This window comes from Lithobates pipiens, unplaced genomic scaffold, assembly GCF_037356315.1.
Source record: "Lithobates pipiens isolate NorthernLeopardFrog02 unplaced genomic scaffold, aLitPip1_a1.2 Scaffold_23, whole genome shotgun sequence".
Lineage (NCBI taxonomy): Eukaryota > Metazoa > Chordata > Amphibia > Anura > Ranidae > Lithobates > Lithobates pipiens.
Genome location: NW_027507785.1, coordinates 60,378,800 through 60,405,238, shown reverse-complemented (window position 1 = coordinate 60,405,238; position 26,439 = coordinate 60,378,800). Strand labels below are relative to the sequence as shown.

Below are 26,439 nucleotides of genomic sequence, written 5' to 3'. Positions count from 1 at the left end.
CTGTCGGCTTCGATCGCTTCACGGTGGGGTTTGTTTCCGAACCCGCCTTCCTGAGGTCATCCCTAATAGTGACTTTAGATAATGCCTGAACTAAAATGGCGCCATCCTCCTGAAGAGAAAAGCGAACCAAGGCATATGGTCCCTCAGTGTTTTTTGTCTTTTTTTTTTTTCTGACTGCAATTCTTACCTAAATCTGCAGCTGTCCCCCCGCAGTACTTATTGCCCACTACAAGATGTCCTCGGCCTTCTGGGTTGAGTGATGCCAGAAGACTAAGGACAATACTGTGAATGCAGAGCGTCATGGACCCTCCGTCGTGCTACAGATCCCCGACATGGTTCCTGTGCTTGTTTACTTTCGGATTGTAGCTCCCTGCTTTTAGCAAATGGGGCCAAAATATCTTTGCTTGCCTAAAGTGCATAATATGTTGGCAGCCGCATTCATTCTACATTTCGGAGTTGCTAAGTGAACGTTTAAAGTGAATAATTAATGCAAATTGTGTAAAAATTGATTAATCTTTTTCTGTTTTTGAAGTCCGCTTTGCTGTTTGAAGTGAAATTATTCTTATTTAAATTTATTTTTTTTGTTAAATAGAAAATTAAATTAAAAGCTCGCCCAGCATCCACCACAAATAGACTCGCTTTATATATTGTATTCATTTACATAGTGCTGACATATTATGCAATGCTTATTTTAAATCAACAGTTTGATGTTTTTTTTTTTTTTAAATCTGAGCACTGCCTTTTTCAGGGCCCATTTTTTATTTTTCAAGAATGAAGTGAAAAAATGAAACGATTCAGCTTTGTGCAGAGATTCAGTACAGTAGTTGAGAGGGGAAATCAGGCTCTCGATGGGAGTGTCTGCAGTGTACACTGATGGGTAAGAGGAAGGGGTGTAATATGGAGAGCCTGGGATCACCAGCCAGCCGCTTGTAAAAGTAAGCAGTCTTTATTGATCTTCCAAAAAATAGTATAGCAAAAACAGAATGGCTCACTGCCAGTATACCAGTCCCACACTAGGTTCTGGGGTCCCCGTCTGCGTCAGGGTACCACAAAGTCCGCAGGAGGTCACTAAAACAATATCTTACTCGCCAGATAGTCCACACGTTCTCACAGCTGTGAACCACTCCACTCTACCTCACCAACAGTTGCTGACTCTTTCCTGCTCCTTTTTCAAGCCTCCATTGCTGTGGGTTAACCCTCTTGGGGCCAAAGTCTCTGTAATCGGGGTTTTAAGGGTTTTTTCCCCACCCAAAGTCTCTGAATCTCCAAATTCCTGATCCCAAATGAGGACTTTCCAATCCTAAGAGAATTGCCTATTATTTCTCTCCTCTACAGCCAGACTACCCTGGAACCCCTCACCTTGTACAAGTGAAATCCGCTAAGTACACAAAATGTCGCTTATCCTCCCATGTAGATCGGTAACCCTCTTGGGACCAAAGTCTATGTAATCAGGGTTTGTAGGCTCTTTCCCTAACAAAGTCTCTGAGCCTCCGGATCCCAAATGAGGACTTACCAATCCTGATAGAACTGCCAATTGTTCCTCTGCTCTCCAACCAGACTACCCTGGAACCCCTCACCCTGTATTAGTGAGATCCCCTCAGTACACAACATTTTGCTTATCTTCCCTTGCAGGCTGGTAACTCTCTTGGGACCACAGTCTCTGTAATCAGGGTTTGGATTCTTTTTCCCACCCAAAGTCTCTGAGCCTACGAATTCCGGATCCCAAATGAGGACTTCACAATCCCAAGAGACCTGCCAATCATTTCTCTCCTCTCCAACCAGACTACCCTGGAACCCCTCACCCTGTATTAGTGAGATCCCCTGAGTACACACAATTTTGCTTATCCTCCCTTGCAGGCAGGTTACGATCTTGGGTCCAAGGTCTCTGTAATCAGGGCTTGTAGGCCCTTTACCTGTGTAGGCCCTTTGTATTTGTGGAGGAAGCCATGGCTAGACTTTAAACTGGTCTTCCTCTCTATCTCCATTACATTTGGCATTTTTAGTTTGCAGAAGAGATATAACATTGTTTATGCTTTCAGATCAGCTAACTGGAACAAGGAATCTGTGGCCAATGCATTGGTGTCCAGTGTTCCTGGTCAATGGCTATTCGACACCCAGAGACCCTTTCCAATGGCACACTGGTGTCTGTAGTGTTTGGCAATGGCAGATGTGCACCTGAAATCCATAGCCAATGGCACACCTGCACCTAGAGTCCCTAAGCAATGGCGCATCAACTCTTGGGGGGCCATTTGCACACTATAGGGCACCCTTTCTCCACCTTTTTAACACTGAGGAACCCTTGCAATAAACTTCTAGGTTCAGGGAACCCCTGGTAATTATTTCTATAGCTACAGTTCATGTAACATTAGTGTGATGGTCATTGGGAAGAATGCGCCTTACATTGGTGCTTATTGGAAAGAATCCCCCCCCCCCCCTACAGATAAAAAGATCATCTGCATGAGTGAGTACTTATCAGAGAGGTGGAAATTGCTCAAGGAACACTTAGCTATCTCTGGCAGGATCCCTGGCTGCTATAGAGGGTCATAGACCTGATATGAAAGACTAGTAAGCTGCGATATGACATTTTTGTTCTTGGATATAGTTATTTTTTATTTATTTTTTTAAAGTTAGACGTTGTACTTCCCTTACCGCATACTCCACCCCCAATACCTAGGTAAGGGTGATGTCCTTATCCTTCCTGCGAGGTCTTAGGGAATACAGAGCAGCCTAAATCTTGAGGAGATTCTCTTACAATGAACTGGCATCTCTCCTCACAAAATTTGGGCTGCTTTGCATTCCCCAGGAACCCTTCAAAGGGGATAGTGACCTCACGCCCAGCATTTCGGAAGACATAAGGGTAAGGTAGGTACAACATCAGACTTTTTTCTTTTTTTTTATATACAACTTTTGGACCAGCTACAAGCAAGAAGTATACAGGGTGAAGGGCCCCAGACAGTATATGTGGACCTTGCATTGTAGAATGTCTTTAAATTCTGAGCTTTTCCTATAGCCTCAATCTCTGACCATCTCTTGTAGAATGTCCGCAGTCTCTGGCCACCTCGCGCGGAGTGTCCGCAGTCTCTGGCCACCTCGCGCGGAGTGTCCGCAGTCTCTGGCCACCTCGCGCGGAGTGTCCGCAGTCTCTGGCCACCTCGCGCGGAGTGTCCGCAGTCTCTGGCCACCTCGCGCGGAGTGTCCGCAGTCTCTGGCCACCTCGCGCGGAGTGTCCGCAGTCTCTGGCCACCTCGCGCGGAGTGTCCGCAGTCTCTGGCCACCTCGCGCGGAGTGTCCGCAGTCTCTGGCCACCTCGCGCGGAGTGTCCGCAGTCTCTGGCCACCTCGCGCGGAGTGTCCGCAGTCTCTGGCCACGTCGCGCGGAGTGTCCGCAGTCTCTGGCCACGTCGCGCGGAGTGTCCGCAGTCTCTGGCCACGTCGCGCGGAGTGTCCGCAGTCTCTGGCCACGTCGCGCGGAGTGTCCGCAGTCTCTGGCCACGTCGCGCGGAGTGTCCGCAGTCTCTGGCCACGTCGCGCGGAGTGTCCGCAGTCTCTGGCCACGTCGCGCGGAGTGTCCGCAGTCTCTGGCCACGTCGCGCGGAGTGTCCGCAGTCTCTGGCCACGTCGCGCGGAGTGTCCGCAGTCTCTGGCCACGTCGCGCGGAGTGTCCGCAGTCTCTGGCCACGTCGCGCGGAGTGTCCGCAGTCTCTGGCCACGTCGCGCGGAGTGTCCGCAGTCTCTGGCCACGTCGCGCGGAGTGTCCGCAGTCTCTGGCCACGTCGCGCGGAGTGTCCGCAGTCTCTGGCCACGTCGCGCGGAGTGTCCGCAGTCTCTGGCCACGTCGCGCGGCGTGTCCGCAGTCTCTGGCCACGTCGCGCGGCGTGTCCGCAGTCTCTGGCCACGTCGCGCGGCGTGTCCGCAGTCTCTGGCCACGTCGCGCGGCGTGTCCGCAGTCTCTGGCCACGTCGCGCGGCGTGTCCGCAGTCTCTGGCCACGTCGCGCGGCGTGTCCGCAGTCTCTGGCCACGTCGCGCGGCGTGTCCGCAGTCTCTGGCCACGTCGCGCGGCGTGTCCGCAGTCTCTGGCCATTTCTTGTAGAATACTCAGCACAGCTGTGACATCTATTCTTGTAGTTCTCAGTGGAGCACTTTTAGGGTCCATGCACACTGGCTTAAAAATCGCTGCTTCTACAGGAGTTTTGTGTTTTACCTGTAGAAGCAGCTCATTAGTCCATGCACATTAGAATGATTAGAGGCAGCAAAAAAAAAAGTGAAACCAAGAAGAAGACAATAAATGAACGTTAAGTTGAATAAGTTTTTTCGAAAGTATTTGCTGAAGTGGTATCAAAAAAAAAAAAAAAAAAAAACCCTTCTGGTTTGTGTTTCTGATTGGAGCTATCTGGCAGAAAAAAATGCAAAACTCACCTAAACTGTGTACAATAAAAAACGATCTATATAAGCGTTTTATTCTGTAAAGGGGACTGACTTTTTTGACGCCAAGTGGAGCCTTGGTATGACATGCCTGGTGTAGACAAATGTAGACATGCTTGTACACAGGTCACTCAATTTGGAAAGCTTGAAAAAAGAGTTCAGACCAGAATCATCTTAGCCAAGAAGGAATTAAAAATTGATCTGATTTTTAACATATATAATCCTAAGAAACAATAAGAATGACAACGCTGCCCAAAGGATTACAAAGCTGGGTACTATATTATGTAGAAATGTTACATACTATATTATACATTTGGTAGTACTGATTATTCTTTGCTGCTCTGTTGCTGAAGAGAAATTGCCTTCCATTGTGTCTTACTTTTGGCTTTTGTTGGTTTTTCGTAATAAAACTTAAACTGTGACGCGTGCTTCAATGAACCATAACTAAGCCTTATAACCCGCATTGATTTGCAGCGCCGTGCCTTGTAAGGGAAGTGCCACAAAGGCTCAGAAAATTAGAGAACAGTGTTGGAATGATCTGAACGACAGAAGTATTATCTGCGGATCTCCATTTTTTTGTGTTATTTTTTTTTAATTTTTTTTCCTCCTTTCCCCGTTTTCTAAACCATTACAACCTGGCGACTGTGCCAGGGCATCATTAGCAGAGCGTGGTCTGTTCCCAATTCCCCTTCGATCAAGAGGATTATCTTATTTCAAGGCTGGTAGTCATGGATTGTTAGGAAGGAATAACAGAACCGGGACTGCATTTCACCAGACCTCTGCTTTCAATCAGTAGAGGTTTCTCAGTTTGAAGTTTTGTTTTGCTGTAGAAATTAACAGCCGTGTACTGTTATTAAGTGGTTGACATGACCCGGGCAATTTTGGCTGTAGTATGCCGGTTCATGCTTTGCAGTGCATTGTGGGTAAGCTGCAATTTACATAGTTAGCCTCGTTTATCAAAATATGTGCAGAAAGGGCTATTCTTCCTCCCCAAAATAACCAATTAGCATCTTGGGTTTTATTATTCTTGGTTAGAACTGCATCGTCCTGGGATCCCAGTGTCTGTGTGCCATTGTCCTAGAATGGCATGGGGTTCGTTGCTGATGCTATTTGACCCCATGTAGGTGCACAAGGTTTCTTTTGACATCCCCCCCCCCCATATCATGATTGCTTTAAAACTGAGTTTCTCAACCAGGGTCCTCCAGAGGTTTCTAGGTGTTCCTTGAACAATAAGATATTTCTGCCTCTCGGATATGTTCCAACTGACGCAGTTGGTCTTTTTACCTATCCTTAACCACTTCAGCCCTGGAAGTTTTGGGTTTAACTGACAATTGCGCGGCCATGCGTTGCTACACCCAAACAAAATTGACGTCTTTTTTTTGCCCACAAATAGAGCTTTCTTTTGATGGTATTTGATTGCCTGTGCGGTTTTTATTGTTTGCGCTATAAACAAAAAAAGAGCAACAATTTTGAAAAAAAACACTATTTTGTACTTTTTGCTATAATAAATATCCCCCTTTTATTTTTTTTTTATTTTTTTTTTTTAATCAAATTTTTTTTCTCAGTTTAGCCCAGTGATGGTGAACCTTGGCACCCCAGATGTTTTGTAACTACATTTCCCATGATGCTTATGCACTCTGCAGTATAGTTGAGCATCATGGGAAATGTAGTTCCAAAACATCTGGGGTGCCAAGGTTCGATATCACTGGCTTAAGACGATATGTATTCAGCTACATATTTTTGGTGAAACAAAAATCACAATATGTGGGAGGGGGAGGGTACTGACTAGAGGAAGTGATGGATCGTGGTTCCTAGCCACTCCTCTCAGAACATAACAGGGATTTGTGTGTTTACACACACACACACACTTCCGCGTTCTGTCCCTCATGTTCGCGATCGCTCTTGGCCGGCGGTCATCACGACCGTTTGCCATGAGCATCGGCACCCCCGCAGTGCAGCGTGCACACACGGCCTGCTATCCCGTTCCCGCGAGCCGATGTATAGCTACGACGGTTCGTGGGATTGACCTGCCGCAGTAAATTGACGGTTTAATGAGCAAGCGGTTAAAGAGCTAATTCTTCCCAATGGCCACCAGTGTAAGGAGCAGTCTCATCAGTGCCTGACCTCATAAATGTACTTCTGGAAGAATGGTCAAACATTCCTATAGACACACTCCTAAACCATGTGGACGGCCTTCCCAGAAGAGTTGAGGACGTTATAGCTGCATAGGGTGGGCCAACTCAATATTGAACCCTACGGACTAAGAATGGGAAGCCATTAAAGTTCATGTGCGTGTAATGGCAGGCATCCCAATACGTTTGGTAATATAGTGTATGTACTTTGCTCTTGTTTATCCTTCGCTGGAACAGATTTTTTTCAACACATTTGTTGATTTCTTTTGTAGGCCAAGGCATTCTGTTCTGTTCATTTGTTCTTTATACATATGGAGTGCTCAGGCAATAATATACTTCCATATCATGCCTGTGACAATTTTTACTGTGCCAATGGCCTGGGTCCTCCAAGAATTTGTTTGCCATTCGCCATTTGACGTCATGCACTGGTGTGACTAGGGACCTTGGTGCCAATGAACCACTGGTAGGGTACTTTTGGTGCACATCTACCATAGGTGGGTTACTCCGGACACTGGTGTGCATTGGCTGGGGACTCCGGATGCTGTTGTTCCATTGGCTAGGGAAAAAAGTTTAGCCATTGACTGGGGATCTCTGGATGCAAGTCTGCCAAAGGCAGGTTACTCTGGACACTGGTATGCCATTGGCTAGGGACATCGGCACCAGTGGACTATTGGCTGCGTATTTCTGGTGTATGTCTGCCATAGGCAGGTTACTCTGGTACTGGTGTGCAGTTGGTTGGGGACTCTAGATGCTAGTGTTCCATCGGCTGGGGACTCTGAAAAAGATTAGGCATTGACTGGGGAACTCTGGATGCCAGTGTGCCATTGGCCACGGACTCCTTGTGCCATTGTTTCATATCTCCAGTGTCAATCAGTCATTGTTCCTGAGTTGCAGCAATGAGCCTTTTACTCTGGTCCTAGTTTTGTGAAACTTTTTTGTGTTTAAGAAAAAATTGGTCTTCCCAAACCAATGTCTAACTTAAGGCACACCGAAGCTCAATTAATGAAATTTTGATTTTCTGGGATACTGCGTGTAATCCTCTCAAAAGCTGTTTTTCACCTGCTACAAGAGAAACAAAAAAAGCCCCCTTTGTACCGGTGTCTTCCACTATTTCTACTCCTGAAAAGGTTTCATTTTCTTTAATCCCGCCAGTGCTGCTGTCAGCGAGGGAAGTGGTTTTGGATGCTCTAAGCAGGTCACTGAATGGGATGTGTATTATAGTTATCTGTGTGGTCAGCAGTTAAAGGCTGACCTTAAGCCGTTGCTCTATCCTACTCCTAGAGCCTTATCTTCTCATGACTCATGAATTTTATTCTCTATGATGGATCTCTAGAAATTGGGGAAAAAAGCCGCTGTGAAAAGTGAAACCAGAGGTGAATCACTTGGTGCATCAAATACAAGTAATTCACTGTAATAAAATAAAAATAAAAAAATTATATATATATATATATATATATATATATATATATATATATATATTTATATATTGCTCAGCATAAAAAATTAGCACAAGAACAATTTACAACATTTTGACAAAACTGAGGTTATAGAACATTTGTTTAGCTCATTACATGAAAATGAAGTTAATCATATAACTTAGATTACAAAGTCTTCAAGAGGAAGTAAACCCTGATGGGTTTACTTCCTCTTTGTCTCCCTGCAAAGGTAAAGCATAATGGGCTACTATGCGTCGCATATTAGCCCATTATGTGTCACTTACCTGACACAGGAGCCAGCAATGTCACCGCTGTCCCCTGTAGTCCGGAGCGTCCATCTTCTTCCAGGTATTGCTGCTCCGGCCACTCACAGCGCCGGAGCAGCGATGACGTCACTCCCGCGCATGCGCACGGGAGCCGCCACTAACGGCACATAGTGCGCCTGCGTGCCGCTGTCTCCTAAACCATGTAGGTTTAGGAGATATTTCTTGGACCTACAGGTAAGCCTTATTCTAGGCTTACCTGTAGGTCAAAGTGGTTTGTAAGGGTTTACAACCACTTTTAGTTTTACTCAAATTAGTTGATGCAAAAATAAATACACACCACAATAAAAACTTGTATGACCATGATTTGTAAGGACATCACCAAGTCTTCTAGGCATGGAATGAACAAGTTGGCGACAGATTGCAACATCAATCTTTTTCCATTCTTCAAGAATGACCTCTTTTAGAGCCTGGATGCTGGATGGAAAGTTATGCTCAACGCGTCTCTTCAGAATTCCCCCTTAGGTGTTCGATTGGGTTCAGATCGGGAGACATACTTGACCACCAAATCACTTTTACCCTGTTCTTTGTCATGTTGGAAAAGTGCACAACAACCAAGGGCACGGAGTGATGGTCGCATCTTCTCTTTCAATACAGAGCAGTACATCTGTGAATTAATGATACCATCAGTGAAATGCAGCTACCTGAACACCAGCAGCACTCATGCAGCCCCCACAGAAGGACACTGCCACCACCCTGTGTCGCTGCCATATAGTTTTGAAGCCATCTGTTTCAAATACATTCATCTTGGTCTCATCACTCCAGTGAGTACAGAGTCCCAGCCGTCTTCTTTTTGAGCATGGTCCCTGGCAAATTCTAGGTGTGCTTTTTTGTGCTTGGGCTTTAGGAGAGGCTTCCTTCATGGACAACACCCATGCGTGCCATTCCTCTGCAGTGTACACTTTATTGTGTCACGGGGTAACAATCTCCCCAGTTTGGCTTTCTACTTCTTTAGCTAACTGCATTGAACTTGCATGGTGATTTTCTTCAACCCATCTCATTAGAAGATGCTCTTGTTGAGGTGTTAACTGTGGACAGCCGGGACGTCTCTGTGAGGTAGTTGCTGTTCCATCTTTGTTACATTCACCTTCACCTTTCTTATGTAAAGAAATTATTTTCTTTCTCAGTCCTTGTGACATTTCTCTTCCATGTAGTGCCATTGCTAACAGCATGAAATGGGAAGGGGTTTTCTTTGTTAAGTAACACCCTTTTATAATGAACTGTCTGCTGGACACTGTCTGCTGTTTAATGAATAATTAGGGCCGGTTCACACAGCGATGCGCGGCGAGGCGTCTCCGACTTGCCTCGCCGCGACCTGCACGGACCTCAGCGGCGACTTGCAGAGGACTTCTGTATAGAAGTCAATGCAAGTCGCCCCCGAAGTCACCCCAAAGTAATACAGGAACCTTTTTTCTGAGTCGGAGCGACTCGAGTCGCTCCTCTCAGAACGGTTCCATTGTACAGAATGGTGGCGACTTGCGGGAGCGAGGCGAGGCGAGCCGTGTCGCCTCGCATCGCCTCGCTGTGTGAACCGGCCCTTAGACTCTCTTGTAGTTGAAAGTTGAAGTCCTGTTCATTAGGATTTTGTTGTCTAAAATGTAGCTTTGCTTCTAAGGCCCCTTTCACATGGGCTGTTCGATCAGGTGCGCCTGTCAGTTTTTCTGAAGGACTTGATCGGACCCTCTATTCAACCCACATGTCCGCTGACATCCGCCATTATTCTGATCTAATCCTGTCTGCAAAATCTGGATGGATGGAGGTCCTATTTTCCATCCATTTGCGGATCTGATATGATCAGATGAAAATGGACAGGCGATCCATTTAACATCCAATTTCCCATAGAGGAGAGCAGGACTAGATCCGTCTCCGCTCTGTTTAATAAGCGGTGACGGACTTGTCATCTGCCTGCTCAGCGGGGATCAGCAGAGCTATCTCTAGATGAGCAAGCGGACCCTGAAAAAACAGAGGCGCCTGTGTGAAAGGAGCCTAATGTTTCTCACTTCTTCATTGCTATATTGAGAATGGCTCCACTGCCTTGTAGGGTTCTGTGGAGCCACCCTTGTGTGTATTCTTAAGCCTGTGATGGAGTACACATTTGCCTTGTTCCCAAGACACTGGAGATGGTGGTCATGGGACCACGGTGATGCAACTGGGGTGTGCATCCTTTAATACATGCCAGGGCGCACATGTGCAGTTTTAACAAAGAGGAAAAAGGGCTGAATGTACAGTTGAGGTGGGCAAGCCTTGGACCGGGAGAAGCATGTACTGCACAAGTGGGATGAGGGACTAGCGCCGCTGATCATGTAACCTCTACAATGCACATTCCCTGTCCCCCCCGACCAGAAGTTAAAGCCAGCAGCACTGACATGTGGCTACAAAAAGTAAGATTGGGGATTTGTTTTCCAAAAAATAGTTGATGCTGTAAGTTGATTAAGTGGATGCTTCAAATAAAAAAAAGGGGGGGGGGGTGTTAATGCTACTTTAAGGATCACAACACAATTACTCTGAAGTCCGATTTCAGTTGGTTTCTAATAGGTTACCAGGTTTCTGCTGCCAGGAGTTGATTTTAGTTCCTCTGTTTTGAAATTTGAGGGTGAATTACTCCACAGTTTTAGCAGCTACAGCAATCAATGTGGGCTTGTTTTAAAACCTTTATTTTTTAGTTTTATAAAGAATAGGCTTCATTGGGTTTTCAAAACAGGACAACAAAAATACGCATACAAAGATGCTGAAAAGAAAAAGGCATAGAGAAGAAGGAACATGACCATTGTTTTGCAGGTCGAACTGTTGAGCCACGGAGCATGATGACAAATAGTATTTAGAAAACGCAAACGGAAACTGTGGGGCTGCCAAGGTGTGGACTACCCAGCTAATCTTAAGGAAATGCCTCAGGTTATTTCATGGTTAGATGAACGAAAATATATATTTAACATAGTGATTCAGTGAGGCAGCTATCTCATACCCTCATTATGGTTGGAGGAATTTCAAAAAGAATTGAAAATACAGCAGAAAAAAAAATAGGAGAGACTAGAGATTTGGAAAACGAAGAGGGGAAATCCTCGCTGGGAGACCACCAGCAACAGAAAACCATGGTCCTACAGGAAAATTAAAGGAATGGCTGGAGTTTGGCTGATGATCCATAAAGCCACAAACTTTGGTGATCGTTAATAGGGACTGGCAGTTAGCTGCTCCATCCTCATTACTCAGTTGAGTTCCTGAACCCATTCCCTAACAGAAGAAGTCATTGTTTTCCAATGCCTGGGGCTCAAGGAACGATCTGCAAACAGAAGAAAATAGAAGAATACCTTTCTTATGATTAGCGATTGCCCTGGGTATCATTGATAGGCGTGCGACCTCTGGAGTCTGACGCAAGGATCTACCCCTGATCAGTTGACATAGTTGGAATATTTTTTTGCCTAACAAGGCTGAATATGTGGACAGGCCCACCAAATGTGTAACAGAGTTGCCACCCTCTTCTTTGCATCTTTATCAGTGGTCAGGAATTAATGTTATAACCTTGTATAGAGGCTGGGCTCCTGTGCCAACAGCATAGGAGCTTGAAGTTTCTTTCCTGTGTTTTGATTCGCTTGCTTTTTGAAGGAGGAATGCTTTGTTCCAATCTTACTCCTGAATGGAATGGCCCAGTTCCCTCTCCCAATCTCCTGTATTAAAGGAGCAGTTAGGAAACGCATGGAACAGGAGAATGTTATAGAGCTGCGATATCGGGTGTAAACTCTGTTTGAAGCATGCAAAGGGTTTGAAAGGGGCTTAAATTTCTACAAAGTCCTCCTGACTCGAGGGGCTTAGAATGAAAATGTTTGAGTTGGAAGTTCAGAGGCCATTTTCCCTATTTTATTGCTTTTAACGCTTGTTAATAAGTAAATACTTTATTGTACATTTACGTGACCCTGCTATGTACTAAATAGCTTTCAGGAAAATACAGTGCTTGCAAAGGAGAGTGTAAATACTTTAAGTGGCTGTAAACCCTTACATATACCCAGTGAAGTGACTGGCCTCCTACATAAGTTGTACCTGGTTTTTCTGAAGGCCTTCTCTTCTCTGTATCCATTTAATGTGCCAAATTATAAAGCTTGTCTGAGAATAAAAAAAAAAAAAAAAAAAGGGGTGGAGAGCTGAAGTTACAGTCTGCAGAGCTTAGCAAAGAGAGCTCTGAGAGCTGATTGGAGGGAAGGGACACACCCCACTTCACATAGGAACAGAGCTGAGGCTGTCACCATTTTTCTCTTGGTGTAAGGGAAAACTTGTCAGAAGTTATTCATGCTTGATAGCAGAGGAAGGAGGCAGCAGATAAAAGTGCCACTTAATGCTCTTAATTGAGACAAGTACACACTATAGAGGGATAGGCTTTGTTCATATTTCATGTCTGAGGTTTACAACCACTGTAGATTTCCTGCCAAGTGCACTGGACAATGCTGCTCTATTGCTAAGTCTGTTGGGAAACCTACACATCCAAGAGCATTTGTCCATCTCCATGGTCCCCAGCAGCTCTCTCCCTGGTTCTTTCTGCTGACCTCCACATCACTGTATCTTACAGTGACGTGAGGTCAGAATTCAAAATCAATGGGCTGTCTGGAAGCATCATACATGGCACAAAACACTATGCACTAACAGACCAGGAATGTACAAAGTGGTCCTTAGTCTTGACTTGTTCCTCTTTACTAATGTTGGCAGATCTAATCCCTTTCAGAAAGCTGGTAGAAGACTGTTTTTTAACCAGATAACTGAAGCCTAAAAAAAAAAAAATCACTATTTCTAAATATATTGGTGCTTGTAGATGTCCCTCACAGAATTTAGGATGGTAGCCAAACCTATTTTTCACCATAGGCCAAATCTTTGAAGGTTGCTCCTAACTACTTCAGGAGATATTTCCACATTGTCTCCTTCTGTAGCTGAAGCTCTGACAGTTTTTATTGTCTCTTCCTGGGCAGGTGCACAGATTATTGATCTGATGATGCTGGTCATCGATGTGACAAAAGGAATGCAGACGCAGTCGGCTGAGTGTCTGGTCATTGGTCAGATTGCCTGCAACAAAATGGTGGTCATTTTGAATAAAATCGACTTGCTTCCAGAAAACAAGAGGCAGGCAGCTATCGAAAGAATGACCAAGAAGATGCAAAAGACACTGGAAAGTACGAAGTAAGTGACTCTTATAGACAAGATTGAGAGCCTGAACTACATACCAAAATCCATGGTCAAATAATGCACTGATTATTAACGATGAAGTGTAATCTGATAAAAAAAAAAAATGCTTTCCCTCAACCCCCCCAACCTATGCTATACCTACCTGTGCTACAATTAAATTAATATTTTTAATATTTGCTAGCATTACATTTTTCTTACAACCTTTTTTTTCTCCAGTCAAGACTCAAGACTTTGGCTCCCCACATCCCGCCCTGCTCACCAGAATCTAGTCTGGTAACAAGTTAGCTACAGAAACTTTTTTCAGGTCCAGAGCCATCGACATTGCCTTAGCATTTACCCTCTCTGTAAAGACACACTTTGTGAGTGGGCCAGTCCGACCAAACAACGGAATCTATTTCAAGTACATAGGACTCTGGGTGCCTTTTTTTAAAATTTCATGTTTCCTGTCAGCTTTCACTTTGGGAAGGGTTTAGATGGACTGAGTGCTGACATCTACTGCTGGGTGGGTTAAATGTTGCCCGTGATTTTTGCGCTTATTCCTGGTATACGGCATTGACAAAGTATTTCCCCTGATGCTGGTCCTGCTTTTCAAACATCTACTAGGAATTTCGATCTTCAGTCCATTTCTGTTGCCCGCTTACAGTAACTTTGGCCACCTCCAGCCGTCCAACATCCATGCACCTGCTACAACTGTCTGGGTACCCTGAGTCTTGCCTTGTACCCTGAGTCTTTTGTTGCCTTACTGCCATGTGGTTGCAGCACTTCAAATTCTAGACATGGGGGGAGGAAGGCAGTCCCACTGGACCGGTGCCCTAAGCCTACACTTTACTAATGACTCCATGGCTGCTTGCAGGGTCCTTTCTAATGCAGCCAGCGTCTGCATCATGGAATCCTGTTGTCTTCTGCTAAAGTATATTCTCTCTTTGTTGTCTTTCTTATCTCGTCGTGTGTGGTCAGTTCCTCTTCCCTCTTGGCTGAGTCTTCAACTACAATCATGCAAGACTGGCCAAATCAACCAGTTATTTGATGACTCTGACCACAGAGGCAACAAGTGTGCTCCTGCATCTTCTCATTTCTCTTGTGATGGATGCTTTTTGGGCTGAGGAGGAGTTCGGAGCAGCTTATCAGTGCCGGGAACTTGGTTGTCATTGAAGTCTTGTCTCACAATCAATATGCTAGAATTTTCATGTGACTTGGTTTTCTCTGCAGCATTGGACCATTCCACTGAAGGGTCATCTGATCCAGGTTCAGTCAGATAATGCCACAAGAGACCTGGACCATTACATAGGGACCAGAGCCTTGATGTGGCAAGACAGGAAAATTGCATTCTTTGCTGGGCAGAGCTTCAAATTCTAGCCTTGTCTGCCGTATATATCCCAGGCATAGACATTTCAAAAGGGGAACATCAAATGGACTACAAATCCTATTTATACAAAGCAATGAAGGGAACATCACTGACTGGTGAGGCAGCTTGCATGAAACAGCACTTCCCTTCAATGGGTACCAAGAGAGCGACTTGAAGCATAAACAAATTAGGACAAATCCTCTTCTTTCTGCAGCCTGATCTGGTTTGGCTCTCAGCACTATCAAAGGTCAGGTTTCTGCCCTTCTGTCTTGTTTCAGAGACCATTGGCCTCTTGGAGTCTCCCATATAGCTCCCTCTATCAATTCTTCTGTGAATCTATGGGATCTAAATCTGGTTCTGTCTGTTTTAGAAGCCAACATTTTAACCCAATAGAGACATTGCGCTCTACTCTTACCTACAAGGTGTTTTATTCTTTTAGACATCACCTCTGCGATGCAAGTGCCTGAACTGATGGCCTTATCCTGCAAGAAACATGTCTAGTTTTTCACAGAGACAGGGTGCTGTTTGGACCCCTGTAGATTTCTCCTTTTACCTCAACCAGGACATACTTCTTCAGTCCCTCAGTCTGCCTCCAGTTTGCCAAAGGAGATTTCTCTATGTCGTCCAGGTGTGGTTCAGACTGTTGCGTCTTTCAACCCCTGCTTTTTTCGCAAGGACCCTTTTTCTTTTTTGGCATTCCAGATGGTCCCTTAGAGGGTTCTAGCTCCACCATCTCTAGTTGCTTCAGACAAACTATCCTACAAGCGTATGGTCTCAAAGGTCAGGTTCCACCTTTTTCTTATCAAGGCTCACCCTTCTAGAACTCCTGAGTGCTTCATAGGCTTTTCGGCATCAAGCAACAGTTTCCTTAATTTACAAGGCTGCAACCTGGTCTTCTAGTCACTTGAATTAAGTTCTGCCAGGTCAATGTAGAAGCCTCATCTGATGGCAGCTTGGGACATAAGGTCCTTCAAATGGTTGTTTAAGCTGCGATCATTCACCCATTTTCTGTTGGGCCTGGTAGCATTTGTTTGCTTTGAAGCCCATCTCTAGGATGGACTGCTTTTGTCCGGAAAGTGAAAGATTTCTTGTGTCCTTCAAAGAATGAGTAAAAAAAATGTATTTTTGGACTTTCCTTGATATCCTTTGGATTAAATTGAGAGTCTTACCCCTTTGTGTCGAGTCTCACCCCTTTGTGTCATGTTCTCGATACTGGTTTGCTAAATTGAGAAATGCTAGTAGAAGGGGTCATCCTTGGGTGTCCTACACTTGTTTTTTTAATTCTTTATATATAGTAACACATGCACACAACAATGAGGGCCAACCAAGTTAAAGCGGGAGTCCGCCGGGAGTTCCGCCGTTTTTTTTTTTTTTTTAAAGCCAGCAGCTACAAATACTGCAGCTGCTGACTTTTAAAATAAGGACACTTACCCGCCCAGCGCGCCCGCGATGTCGGCACCCGAAGCCGATCTCTCGATCATCTCTCGGGTGCTGCCGCCGCCATCTTGGGTATGGGAATCAGGAAGTGGAGCCTTTCGGCTTCATTTCCCGGTTCCCTACTGCGCATGCGCGAGTCGCGCTGCGCAATAAGGATGGTCCCCGCTGCCTCTGGGATCTGTGTGTTTCCCAGCAGGCAGCGGGGGACTTTCAGAAAGGGGCGTAGACTACGCCCCTTTCCACAGATAGCTATGCCGGAAGTGGGTGCAGATACCTGTACTGTACAGGTAACTGCACCCCCCTCCCCCCTGAAAGGTGCCAAGTGTGGCGCTGGAGGGGGGGGGATTCTAATGAGCGGAAGGTCCACTTTAGGGTGGACCTCCGCTTTAACAAAAAATCAGGTCTTTGCAGCAGTTACATGGAATAAAATGTAAAAAAAATATCCAAAGGAAGCTAGAAGCGTAAAATGACCCAGAGAATAGCGAATGTCTAAAGCACTGAGAAAGCATCCAGGAGGTAGACACTTGCTAAAAAGTCATGAATTTAATAATGGTAGGCTATTGAGACACTGAGGAGAAAGCCTATGCCGTTAACGGGAAACCACGAGGATCAGGTGGCCTACACTTTTTAGTTTGCCAGCGTCCAACCCTTCTGTAGGCAGCCGTATGGACCCGTAGGTAACAGTCTTCTTGTGTCCCTTAACAGGCTCTAAAAATTAAAAAGGATTTTGTGGTATGTGTACAAAAATCCTATTTTTGCTTTTTCGATATACTTTGCAATAGGAGTGGCTTAATATCAGCTTTATAGAAAGTCCTAAAACCTTTTATAATGGAAATATCTGATCTGTCTTTCCTGCTAAAGTACAGTTGATGTCCTCAGTGGCAGAACAGAATTCTGAATACTACATTCGTTTTTTGGCAGTCCCTCTAAAGAGAGTCTTCGTCGTATGAGCGCCGAGCATCACCTAGCTCCAGTCATTCTTCCCTGAGTCCGTTCAGCGGCTTGTTATTATTATTTGTTAAAATGAATACACCTGTTTCAACAATTGTTCCTCTTCACGCAATGTTCGTTTTTTTTGCTGTTTGGATTAAGTGTAATTGAATTTCCCCAAGCTTTGTGGTTAATCTCTTTTGACTCTCCGTATGAATGTTCCCAATCAGAGCCGTGGGCAAACGGATTACACTCACTGGAAGTCACTGTTGTAGGCTCACGCTAAAAATTCAATGTGTATCAGAGAGGCTGAAGCCTGTGGAGACCCCCCTCCAAATCACAGGGATATTCTGCTCCTGCTCGGGCACAGGAAGGGTGACCCCTCAAGTTCACTACATTTTGAGCCAATTCCAGAAGCCTTGGCACTGGGAAGTAATATTGAAACCAATATCGCCACAATTGCTGTATTATAACACCCAAAGATGGTCCCAAACAATAATGATAACCACTTATAGGGCGCTAAAATATAAAAATTGTGAATAAAACAAATAAATGTCGACCAAAGAGATCCAAACCATTCAGCGCTCAGACCAAGGCACTTCACGTAACATCTTGGCAAGTAATGTTTTGCGCGATGCAGCCATCCTCAGACTGGGTAATCTTCAACACACTGTGAAAAATACGCGCAGGAGGGTACAAAACATCTAGCGCATTACCACCATAACCATTTATTAAAAATCATGAACTATAATATACTCAAAAACGTGAATAAAAACAGGCTCAACGAACAACAACTTCAGCCTTAGGCTGCGTCTTTTGTTCCAGTGCCACACGGTTGGCGGTTTATATGTCCCACCCCCCCTTCCTCAGAGCTTCCTCAGTTATTGAACAACTCCAGCCATAGGCCCCATCTTCTGTTCCAATGCCACGCAGTTGGAGGTTTATGTGTTACGGGGCACAAGCCCCCTTCCTTAGAGCTTCCTCAGCGTATTGAACCACTACTCCATCCACAGGCTTTGTCTTCTGTTCCAATGCCACACAGTTAGAGCCCCCTTCCTTGGAGCTTTCTCAGCTTATTGAACTAAATGCCAAGCAGTTGGAGGTTTATGTGTTTTGGGGAATAAACCCCCTTCCTCAGCTTATTGAACAACAACTCCAGCCATAGGCACCATCTTCTGTTCCGATGCCACGTGGTTGGAAGTGTACATGTTTCAGTGGACAAGCCCCCCTACTCAGAGCTTCCTCAGCTTATTGAACAACATCTCCAGCCATAGGCTGCGTCTTCTGTTCCAGTGCCACACGGTTCGAGGTTTACATGTTTTCGGGGACCAGGCCCCTTTCTCAGAGCTTTCTCAGCTTATTGAACAACAACTTCATCTATAGGCACCAGCTTCTGTTACATCCCCCTGAGGAAGATGAATGAATGAATGAATGAAATACTTGTATAGCGCACAATGCGAACTGAATCGCCTCTAGGCGCTGTGGCGAGCTTTGATCATCTGCTAAAAGAGGAAGGTCTTACGTTTTTTCCTAAAAGCCAGGTGATTTTCTTCCAGACGGATGTCGATTGGTAGAGCATTCCATAGCCGAGGCCCTTGGACAGCGAATCTCCGATCCCTCTTGGATTTGTCAGGGATACATCACATCCCTGTACTGACACGCATTGGGGAGGGGACCGGACGGTGTAGGAGACAGCTTGTTTGTCTCAGAAGGGAGGGGCCTACGACCTCAGTACGATCTTGGCGTTTTTTGTGCTTCTGATAAACTGGTGCACTGATGCACCAGCTCCATGTGAGTACCCGGTATTGGGGTTTTTGTTCAATAAATTTGTGGTTTAAAATGATATAACACCATCTAGCCTTCTTTCTTATATGTGTATGAGGAAGCAGTGCTATTGGGCAGCCCAGGATCCCGCAGCAATCACAGAACCCAGAGGTAGTTCATATGCATGGTTTGACCGAACTTAAATGTGAGGTCACACGCTCAGAGGTGAGCGGCTATTACCTAAGGAGGGGGTAGTGTGGACACTCCAACATGTGTGGATCACTTCAACAAAGAATCTATTTTATGTTTGATGAGGACTTTATGATATTTATGTTACATTGACCAATGAGATATAGGGCCAGTGTATCACAATTTATTTTTTATTTTTTCTATAGCACTTTATTTTCACAACTTGTAATTTTATATTACTCAAGATTCACTATAATGAATGTATTATTTAATCCTGTCAGTTTGCATTTGATATCTTAATCATATCAGTTTGAATTATGTGATTTTGTATTTATACACTACAGTACTATATAGCACTATATTGTCAATTCATCACCCACTGCTGTATAAAATCCACTTGCTTACTGGGCACTTAAACACCCTTCCTGCCCAGACCAATTTTCAGCTTTCGGTCTCTCACATTTTGAATGACAATTACTTAGTCATGCAACACTGTACCCAAAATAATTTTTTGTCTTTTTTTTTCCCACAAATAGAGCTTTCTTTTGGTGGTATTTGATCACCTCTGGGGTTTTTATTTTTTGCGCTATAAATGAAAAAAGACCGAAAATTTTGAAAAAAACGCATATTTCTTTGTTTCTGTGACAAAATTATGCAAATTATAAATTTTTCGTCATAAATTTTGGCCACAATTTATACTGCTACATATCTTTGCTAAAAATAACCCAAATTAGTGGATATTATTTGGTCTTTGAGAAAGTTAGAGAGTCTACAAGCTGTGGTGCGAATCGCACAAAATTGATTACACCTGATGTACTGGTGGCCGATCTCATTTCTTGCGACCCGAACAAGTCAGGAAAGTACAAATACCCCCCAAATGACCCCTTTTTGGAAAGTAGACATTCCAAGGTATTTAGTAAGAGGCATGGTGAGCTTTTTGATGTTGTCATTTTTTCCCACAATTCTTTGCAAAATTACGATTTTTTTATTTCTTTTATTTTTTTTCCACAAAATTGTCATTGTAATAGGTTATTTCTCTCACGTGGCATGTGTATACCACAAATGACACCCCCAAAAAATTCTGCTACTCCTCCTGAATATTACAATACCACATGTGTGGGACTTTTTCACAGCCTGGCCACATAGAGAGGCCCAACATGCAGGGAGTGCCGTCACATGTTCTAGGAGCATAAATTACACATCTAACTTGTTGACTACCTATTACACTTTTGAAGGCCCTGGAGCACCAGGACAATGACACGTGGCACTGATGACAGATGGCACTTATACGTGGCACTGATGACAGATGGCACTTATACGTGGCACTGATGACAGATGGCACTTATACGTGGCACTGATGACAGATGGCACTTATACGTGGTACTGATGACACGTGGCACTAATACGTGGCACCGATGACAGATGGCACTAATACGTGGCACCGATTACGCGTAACACTGATGACCGATGGCACTGATAAGTGGCATTGATGACACGTGACACTGACAACAGATGGCACGTGACACTGACAGGTGGCACTGATGACAAATGGCACTGATACGTGGCACTGATGACAATTGGCACTAATATGTGGCACTGATGACACGTGGCACTGATGACAGATGGCACTTATACGTGGCACTGATGACAGATGGCACTGGGGACAAGTGGCACTGATGACAGATGGCACTGGGGACAAATGGCACTGACAACAGGTGGCACTGGGGACAGATAGCACTAACAGGTGGCTCTGGTGAGGATGGCACTGGGGCGAGGATGGCACTGGGGGAGGATGGCACTGGGGTGGATGGCATTTTTTTTTTTTTATTTTTTTTTTTTTTAAACTTACGGCCGCTGCAGCCATTGATCTGTCCCTTCTCACACGCTGTCTGTGTGAGGAGGGAGAGCGGTGCTGAGAGATGATCTCATATGTTTACACATGAGATCATCTCACATTGGATAGGCCGATCGCGCTGTAAACGGCCGCTGTGATTGGCCGTTTACAGCGATCTGTGACAGCACAGAACTTCCCTGATGCGCGCTCGCGGGAGCGTGCATTGCGGAAGTAAACAGGAGGCCGTTCAGGAATGGCCTCCCGGCAGTTAGCGTCCGCTCTGTAGCCGTATTTCGGCTATAGGGTGGGCGCGAATCGGATAAGCAGTGTTTTATACCAGTTACGATTTATGATTTTGCATGTGAGTATTCTATACACTATAGAAGTATATTGCACTTTTGTCACGTTATTCACCCGCTGTTGTATAAACAATGTTTATATAATTTAGATTAATAGCATGGCAATCCTTTTTAGACATGTATAGCTTCTGTTCCAGTGGCACGCGGTTCAAGGTTTATGTCTTTCGGGGACAAGACCCTTCCAGAGAGCTTCCTCAGCTTATTGAACAACTCCTACATCCACCCAACCAACTTCTGTTCCAATGCCACACAGTTTACATGTTTCAAAGGGACAAGCCCCCTTTCTCAGAGCTTTCTCAGCTTATTGACCAATTCCAGCCATAAGCACCATCTTCTGTTGCAATGCCAGGCGGTTGGAGGTTTACGTGTTTCGGGGGATAAACCCCCTTCTTCAGAGCTTCCTCAGCCTTTTGAACAACAACTCCAGCTATAGGCACCGTCTTCTGTTTCAATGCCACGCAGTTGGAGGTTTACGTATTTTGGGGGGCAAGTCCCCTTCCTCAGAGGTTCCTCAGCTTACTGAACAACAACTGCAGCCATAGGCACCCTCTTCTGTTCCAATGCCACATGGTTGGATATTTACATGTTTTGGGGAACAAGCCCTCTTCCTCAGACCTTCCTCAGCTGAAGATATCTCCATTCCCATAAGATGTTTCCATAGAAAAAAACAAGGCCTCTCATATTATTATTATTATTATTATTATTATTATTATACAGGATTTATATAGCGCTAAGAGTTTATCAACGCTTTACAACTTGAGGGTAGACCGTACAAATGCAATACATTTTAATTCAGTAGGAATTTGAGGGCCCTGCTCCTTGGAGCTTACAATCTAAGACTATAGTGTAGAACCTTGTTTATTTTTTATTTAAAACTCTCCCATTAAAACACATAGATAATACCCACTCACATTATAAAGTGCTTTTCCCCACACAAAGGTAAAACAAAAAGCAATATCTCCTGCGGGATTCCAGCTCAACAATCATCCTGTGTGAGTGGCTTCCTATTCGCTACTTACTTCTGGGTGTACCAGCAGCATTTCTGGGAGTACTGTGCTGAATCGCCTTATGCTTGTCCTGATGTATTTCTTTGTCCTGACGTTCTCAAGAGGCACCATACTTTGCATGGACCCCCTTTTTTTTTTTTCTAAATGGTACATTTTGTACTACTAAAAGAAAAAAAAAAAAAAAAAAAAGAAAAATACATGTGCCAAATCCTAAATACCTCCTTCCAGTCAACCCCCCCCCCCCCCCGCTTTCCTTACCTGATCTAAGGAGAGCAGAGGGGCTGAGATTCCCCACTGACATATGCCAGCAGAGGATGGTCACGTGACTGCACAGGGGCGCTGTGCAATAAGGTATTTAGGATTATATTTTTAAAAATGAAACTAAAATACTGTGCTTTTTATCTTCATAAAACAGAGGGGATGCAATTGTTTTATATACGTGACTTTACAGCCACAGTGGAGTAGTGGCAGGAGGAGAGGGGTGGGTATTGGCTCTCACTGCGCAGTCTACTGAGCTGACAGGCAGGGAGGGGAGAAGGAGAGACCGACCCCACAGTGAGATGACGGAGGGACATAAACTGACCACGATATCGTGGATCAGCAGCTATGATTACCGTGGTCAGGACACGTAGGGGGACACAGAAACAGGCAGTATCAACCAGGTTTTTTACAGCATAGAATGGGAAAAATTACACAGCACAAGCACCGTGCTATAGATCATGCTTTAAAGGAACAGGAACATTTTTTTTTGTTTGTTTGTTTTTTGTTTTATGGTTACAACCACTTTAACTTACAAAATCATGTTTGTAGGAGTTATATATTGAAGTGGCATTTTCCTATTTCAAAATGACTGTTGTAAATATAAGTCGGGTAACTTGAAGGGTAACTTGAAGCTGCATGCTTACTTTAGTGTGACCCAGCCATGTTTCTGTTTAATAAGAAAGGCCATGAGGTCCTAGAGGATAACAACGAGCCTGACATTGGAGACAACATTCACATGCTGAGCGCAAAACGCCATCTCATACCGAACGTGGCTCCCTCTCGTCTCCATTAATATTGTCAGATAAATCCACATGTGGAGTCAATAAGATGCCGAGATCCAAAAATAATAATAGATTAGAGGATTTGACCCCCCCACCTCCCACCCAATACCGTTCAGCCAGTGGTCATGTTCCGTTATTAAGGTTGTATTTGTGTGTCTTTATCCTATGCAATTAACTCTTTGCATGCTAGAGATTGTTGGGCTGCCTTTCCTTTCCACGGTTCTTATCATAACTTAATCCTAAAAGAGGACTTCAAGACCTCGTTCACACCACTGTGAATTGTCAATGCGATTTGACAGGTCCAAATCCCATCACGCGTCGCACACCCTATTGTCAGCAATGGAACTGATAAAAATTGGTGCAACAAAGACTTTGTGGTGCTGCAACGATTTGAAAAAGTAGTTCCTGCGCTACTTTTTGTGATTTCAGGTGCGACTTGCATAGACACCTGTGCCCGAAGTCGTACAGATGTCAGCCAAGTCACGCCTGATGTGGCGCTGACATGCAGCTTTGAAATCATGCGATTTCAATTGAAGTTGCACGATTTCAAAGCCACATTCAGTGTGAACAAGGGCTTATCTTGCAGGGCCTTGTCACACCACAATCCCCACTTTTTTTTTTTCCTTTATTTTATTTTTTTTCCTTTTCTTCAGCAACGTAAATAGTTTGCATGTGTTGACATGCATTTTTATGTGTTGCAATGTGTTTTTAAATGCTCTTCTTTTTTATTTATTTTTTTATTTTTTAATCAGCACATATGAGTACCAATACTTTCAGTTAAGTACTTGTGATACCCAATGCCTTTTGCAGTGCGATTCCTGTCTGAATGGAATGCGGTTGCCCCCCACCGCTCCTGTGTGAACCCAGACTGAAGTCACTATGGACAAGCTTGGATTCACACAGGAGGGGTGGGAGAAACCGCAAGCGATTCGTACAGACCGCATTCCTGTTCTAATCGCATGCAATTCTTTGCAGTACGATTTGAACCCATTCATTTTATATGGGTGCAAATCGCACCGCAAAGGTGTTGGAGCATTTTCAAAAGTATGAGTGCTTGTGAAAATACTCCGTATCGGCGCAACCACAAATTTTTTTCCTCATTGAAATATATTTATTTTATAATCCAGAACTGGAATGGGGAAAAAGGGCTAATGAAAGGAAAGACACTTTTTTTATGTGTTGCGTTTTATATGAGTTTTCAGTGCACCCAATGCAAGACAATAACGTGAATTGCTTTTAATTTTTTTTTACACAATTTTTTATTTTTTTTACACAATTTTTTTTTATTACATTTTCATTAACAAAGAAAAAGGTACAAAAATACTGCTTTCATTTGAAAATATTGTTTTGGTCTGTCTATAGCTGTGCAATGGGGATGCATTCACAAAAATGCATCTGATGTGAGCAGTTGATGTAAACCCTAAGGCTGGATTCACACATATACATTTTTTGTGTCATTTGCATTTTGCAGATTTGCACTACAGAACGTGTTCCATAGGAAACCATGGTAAATGGACTGTAGTCCAAATCTGCAAAATGCAAAAAGCACTAAAAATGCCATAGGTGTGAATTCAGTCCAACTGAACATCATTTCAGTTGCACTGTGTAGTGGAAAAATTTGTATTTTTTTTTATTATTGTTCATATTGTGCATTCACATCAGCCCCTACCCTTAGAGAGGGATTCCGCCCCCCAAAAAAATATTAAAAGCCAGCAGCTATAAATACTACAGCTGCTGACTTTTAATAAATGGACACTCACCTGTCCCGGGTTCCAGCGATGCCCAGACCGATCGACCGCTCGGGCCTCGGCTGCTGTCGCCGCCATTCTAGGTGAGGGAATCAGGAAGTGAAGCGAATTGGCTTCACTTCCCGGTTCCCTACTGCGCATGCACGAGCGGCGCCGCGCAATAGAAAATCTCCGCGCTGTCACTGGGACCCATGTGTGTCCCAGCAGACAGCGCGGCAGGGCAGGAAATGGCGTAGAATCCCGTGGGAGTCTATGCCCGGAAGTGGGTGAAAATACCTGTCTTTGACAGGTATCTCCACCCCCCTCCCCCCTGAAAGGTGTCAATTGTGACACCGGAGGGGGGGGGGTTCCGATCAGCGGAGGTTCCACTTTAGGGTGGAATCCCGCTTTAAGACCTGGAATTTTTTTTTTTTTTTTTTTTCATTCAACCCAACGGGCTAAACAGGAAAAAAAAAAAAGAAAAACCAGAGGAGGTCACTGTACTATCTATGTGATGTTAGTAGAGGTGCTCTGAATGAAAATTTGGTGCCGAAACCAAAAATGCAGGGTGCACTTGGCTGAAAACCAAAACCAAAAATGAAAGTTTTTAAAAAATATTTATATTTTTTAAAAACTGTATTGTATTATACTCGACTTTTTAATTGACATCATGAATTTAAATGAATGTGAATTTATCTTCGACCATTATCGGCACCTTTTAATGCAAGAAAAGCTGAAGATAAATGTATGCCTTTAAATTCTATGTCTTTACAGTGGGTCACTTGGTCAGTTAAAAAAAAAAAAAACTCACCTCCCGTTCAAATGCATTGAAAACGCAGCAAGATCGCATCATTAACGCACCCGTGTTGCACTTGCGTTTTTGATGTGGTTTTTGGGTCGCATGACCTTTTTCTCTTATCGGCCGAATGCCGATAACACCATTTTCGGCCGAAATGTTTTGGCGACTGAAATTTCAGGGCATCTCTAGATGTTAGTGCAGCGATCTCCCCCACTGTGCTATTGTTTTCGGGGGGTGGGGGGCGCTCCCCGCCAGAACACACTGATCAGCACTCTCAGCCATTGGCTGCAAGCACTTATCAGCTTCTGTCGGACAAGGAGCTATACACACAGGCCAAAAGTCATGGCTGCGACCCAGACGTTTTCGGGCAATTTTCCGCCTGTGTGTATTTAGCAAAAAGAACATACAATCTAAACTCCTAGAGATTTTAACACCACAAATGGAAGCCCAATGGACCAGTGTGAAGACGTACATAGAATTTAAAGGGATACATTTATCTTCGGTTTTTCTTGCGCTAAAAGTGCCGATA

The 26,439-nt window shown here is 44.3% G+C and overlaps 1 protein-coding gene across 1 annotated transcript in view; it reads left to right on the top strand.

The window, feature by feature from the left end:
- EEFSEC (eukaryotic elongation factor, selenocysteine-tRNA specific) overlaps nucleotides 1-26,439 on the top strand; it is a 247,788-nt gene that overhangs the window by 32,044 nt on the left and 189,305 nt on the right. The window contains exon 2 of the mRNA XM_077451722.1: nucleotides 13,263-13,470. Coding sequence (XP_077307848.1) covers nucleotides 13,263-13,470 — 208 coding nt within the window. The remainder of the gene's footprint in view (nucleotides 1-13,262; nucleotides 13,471-26,439) is intronic.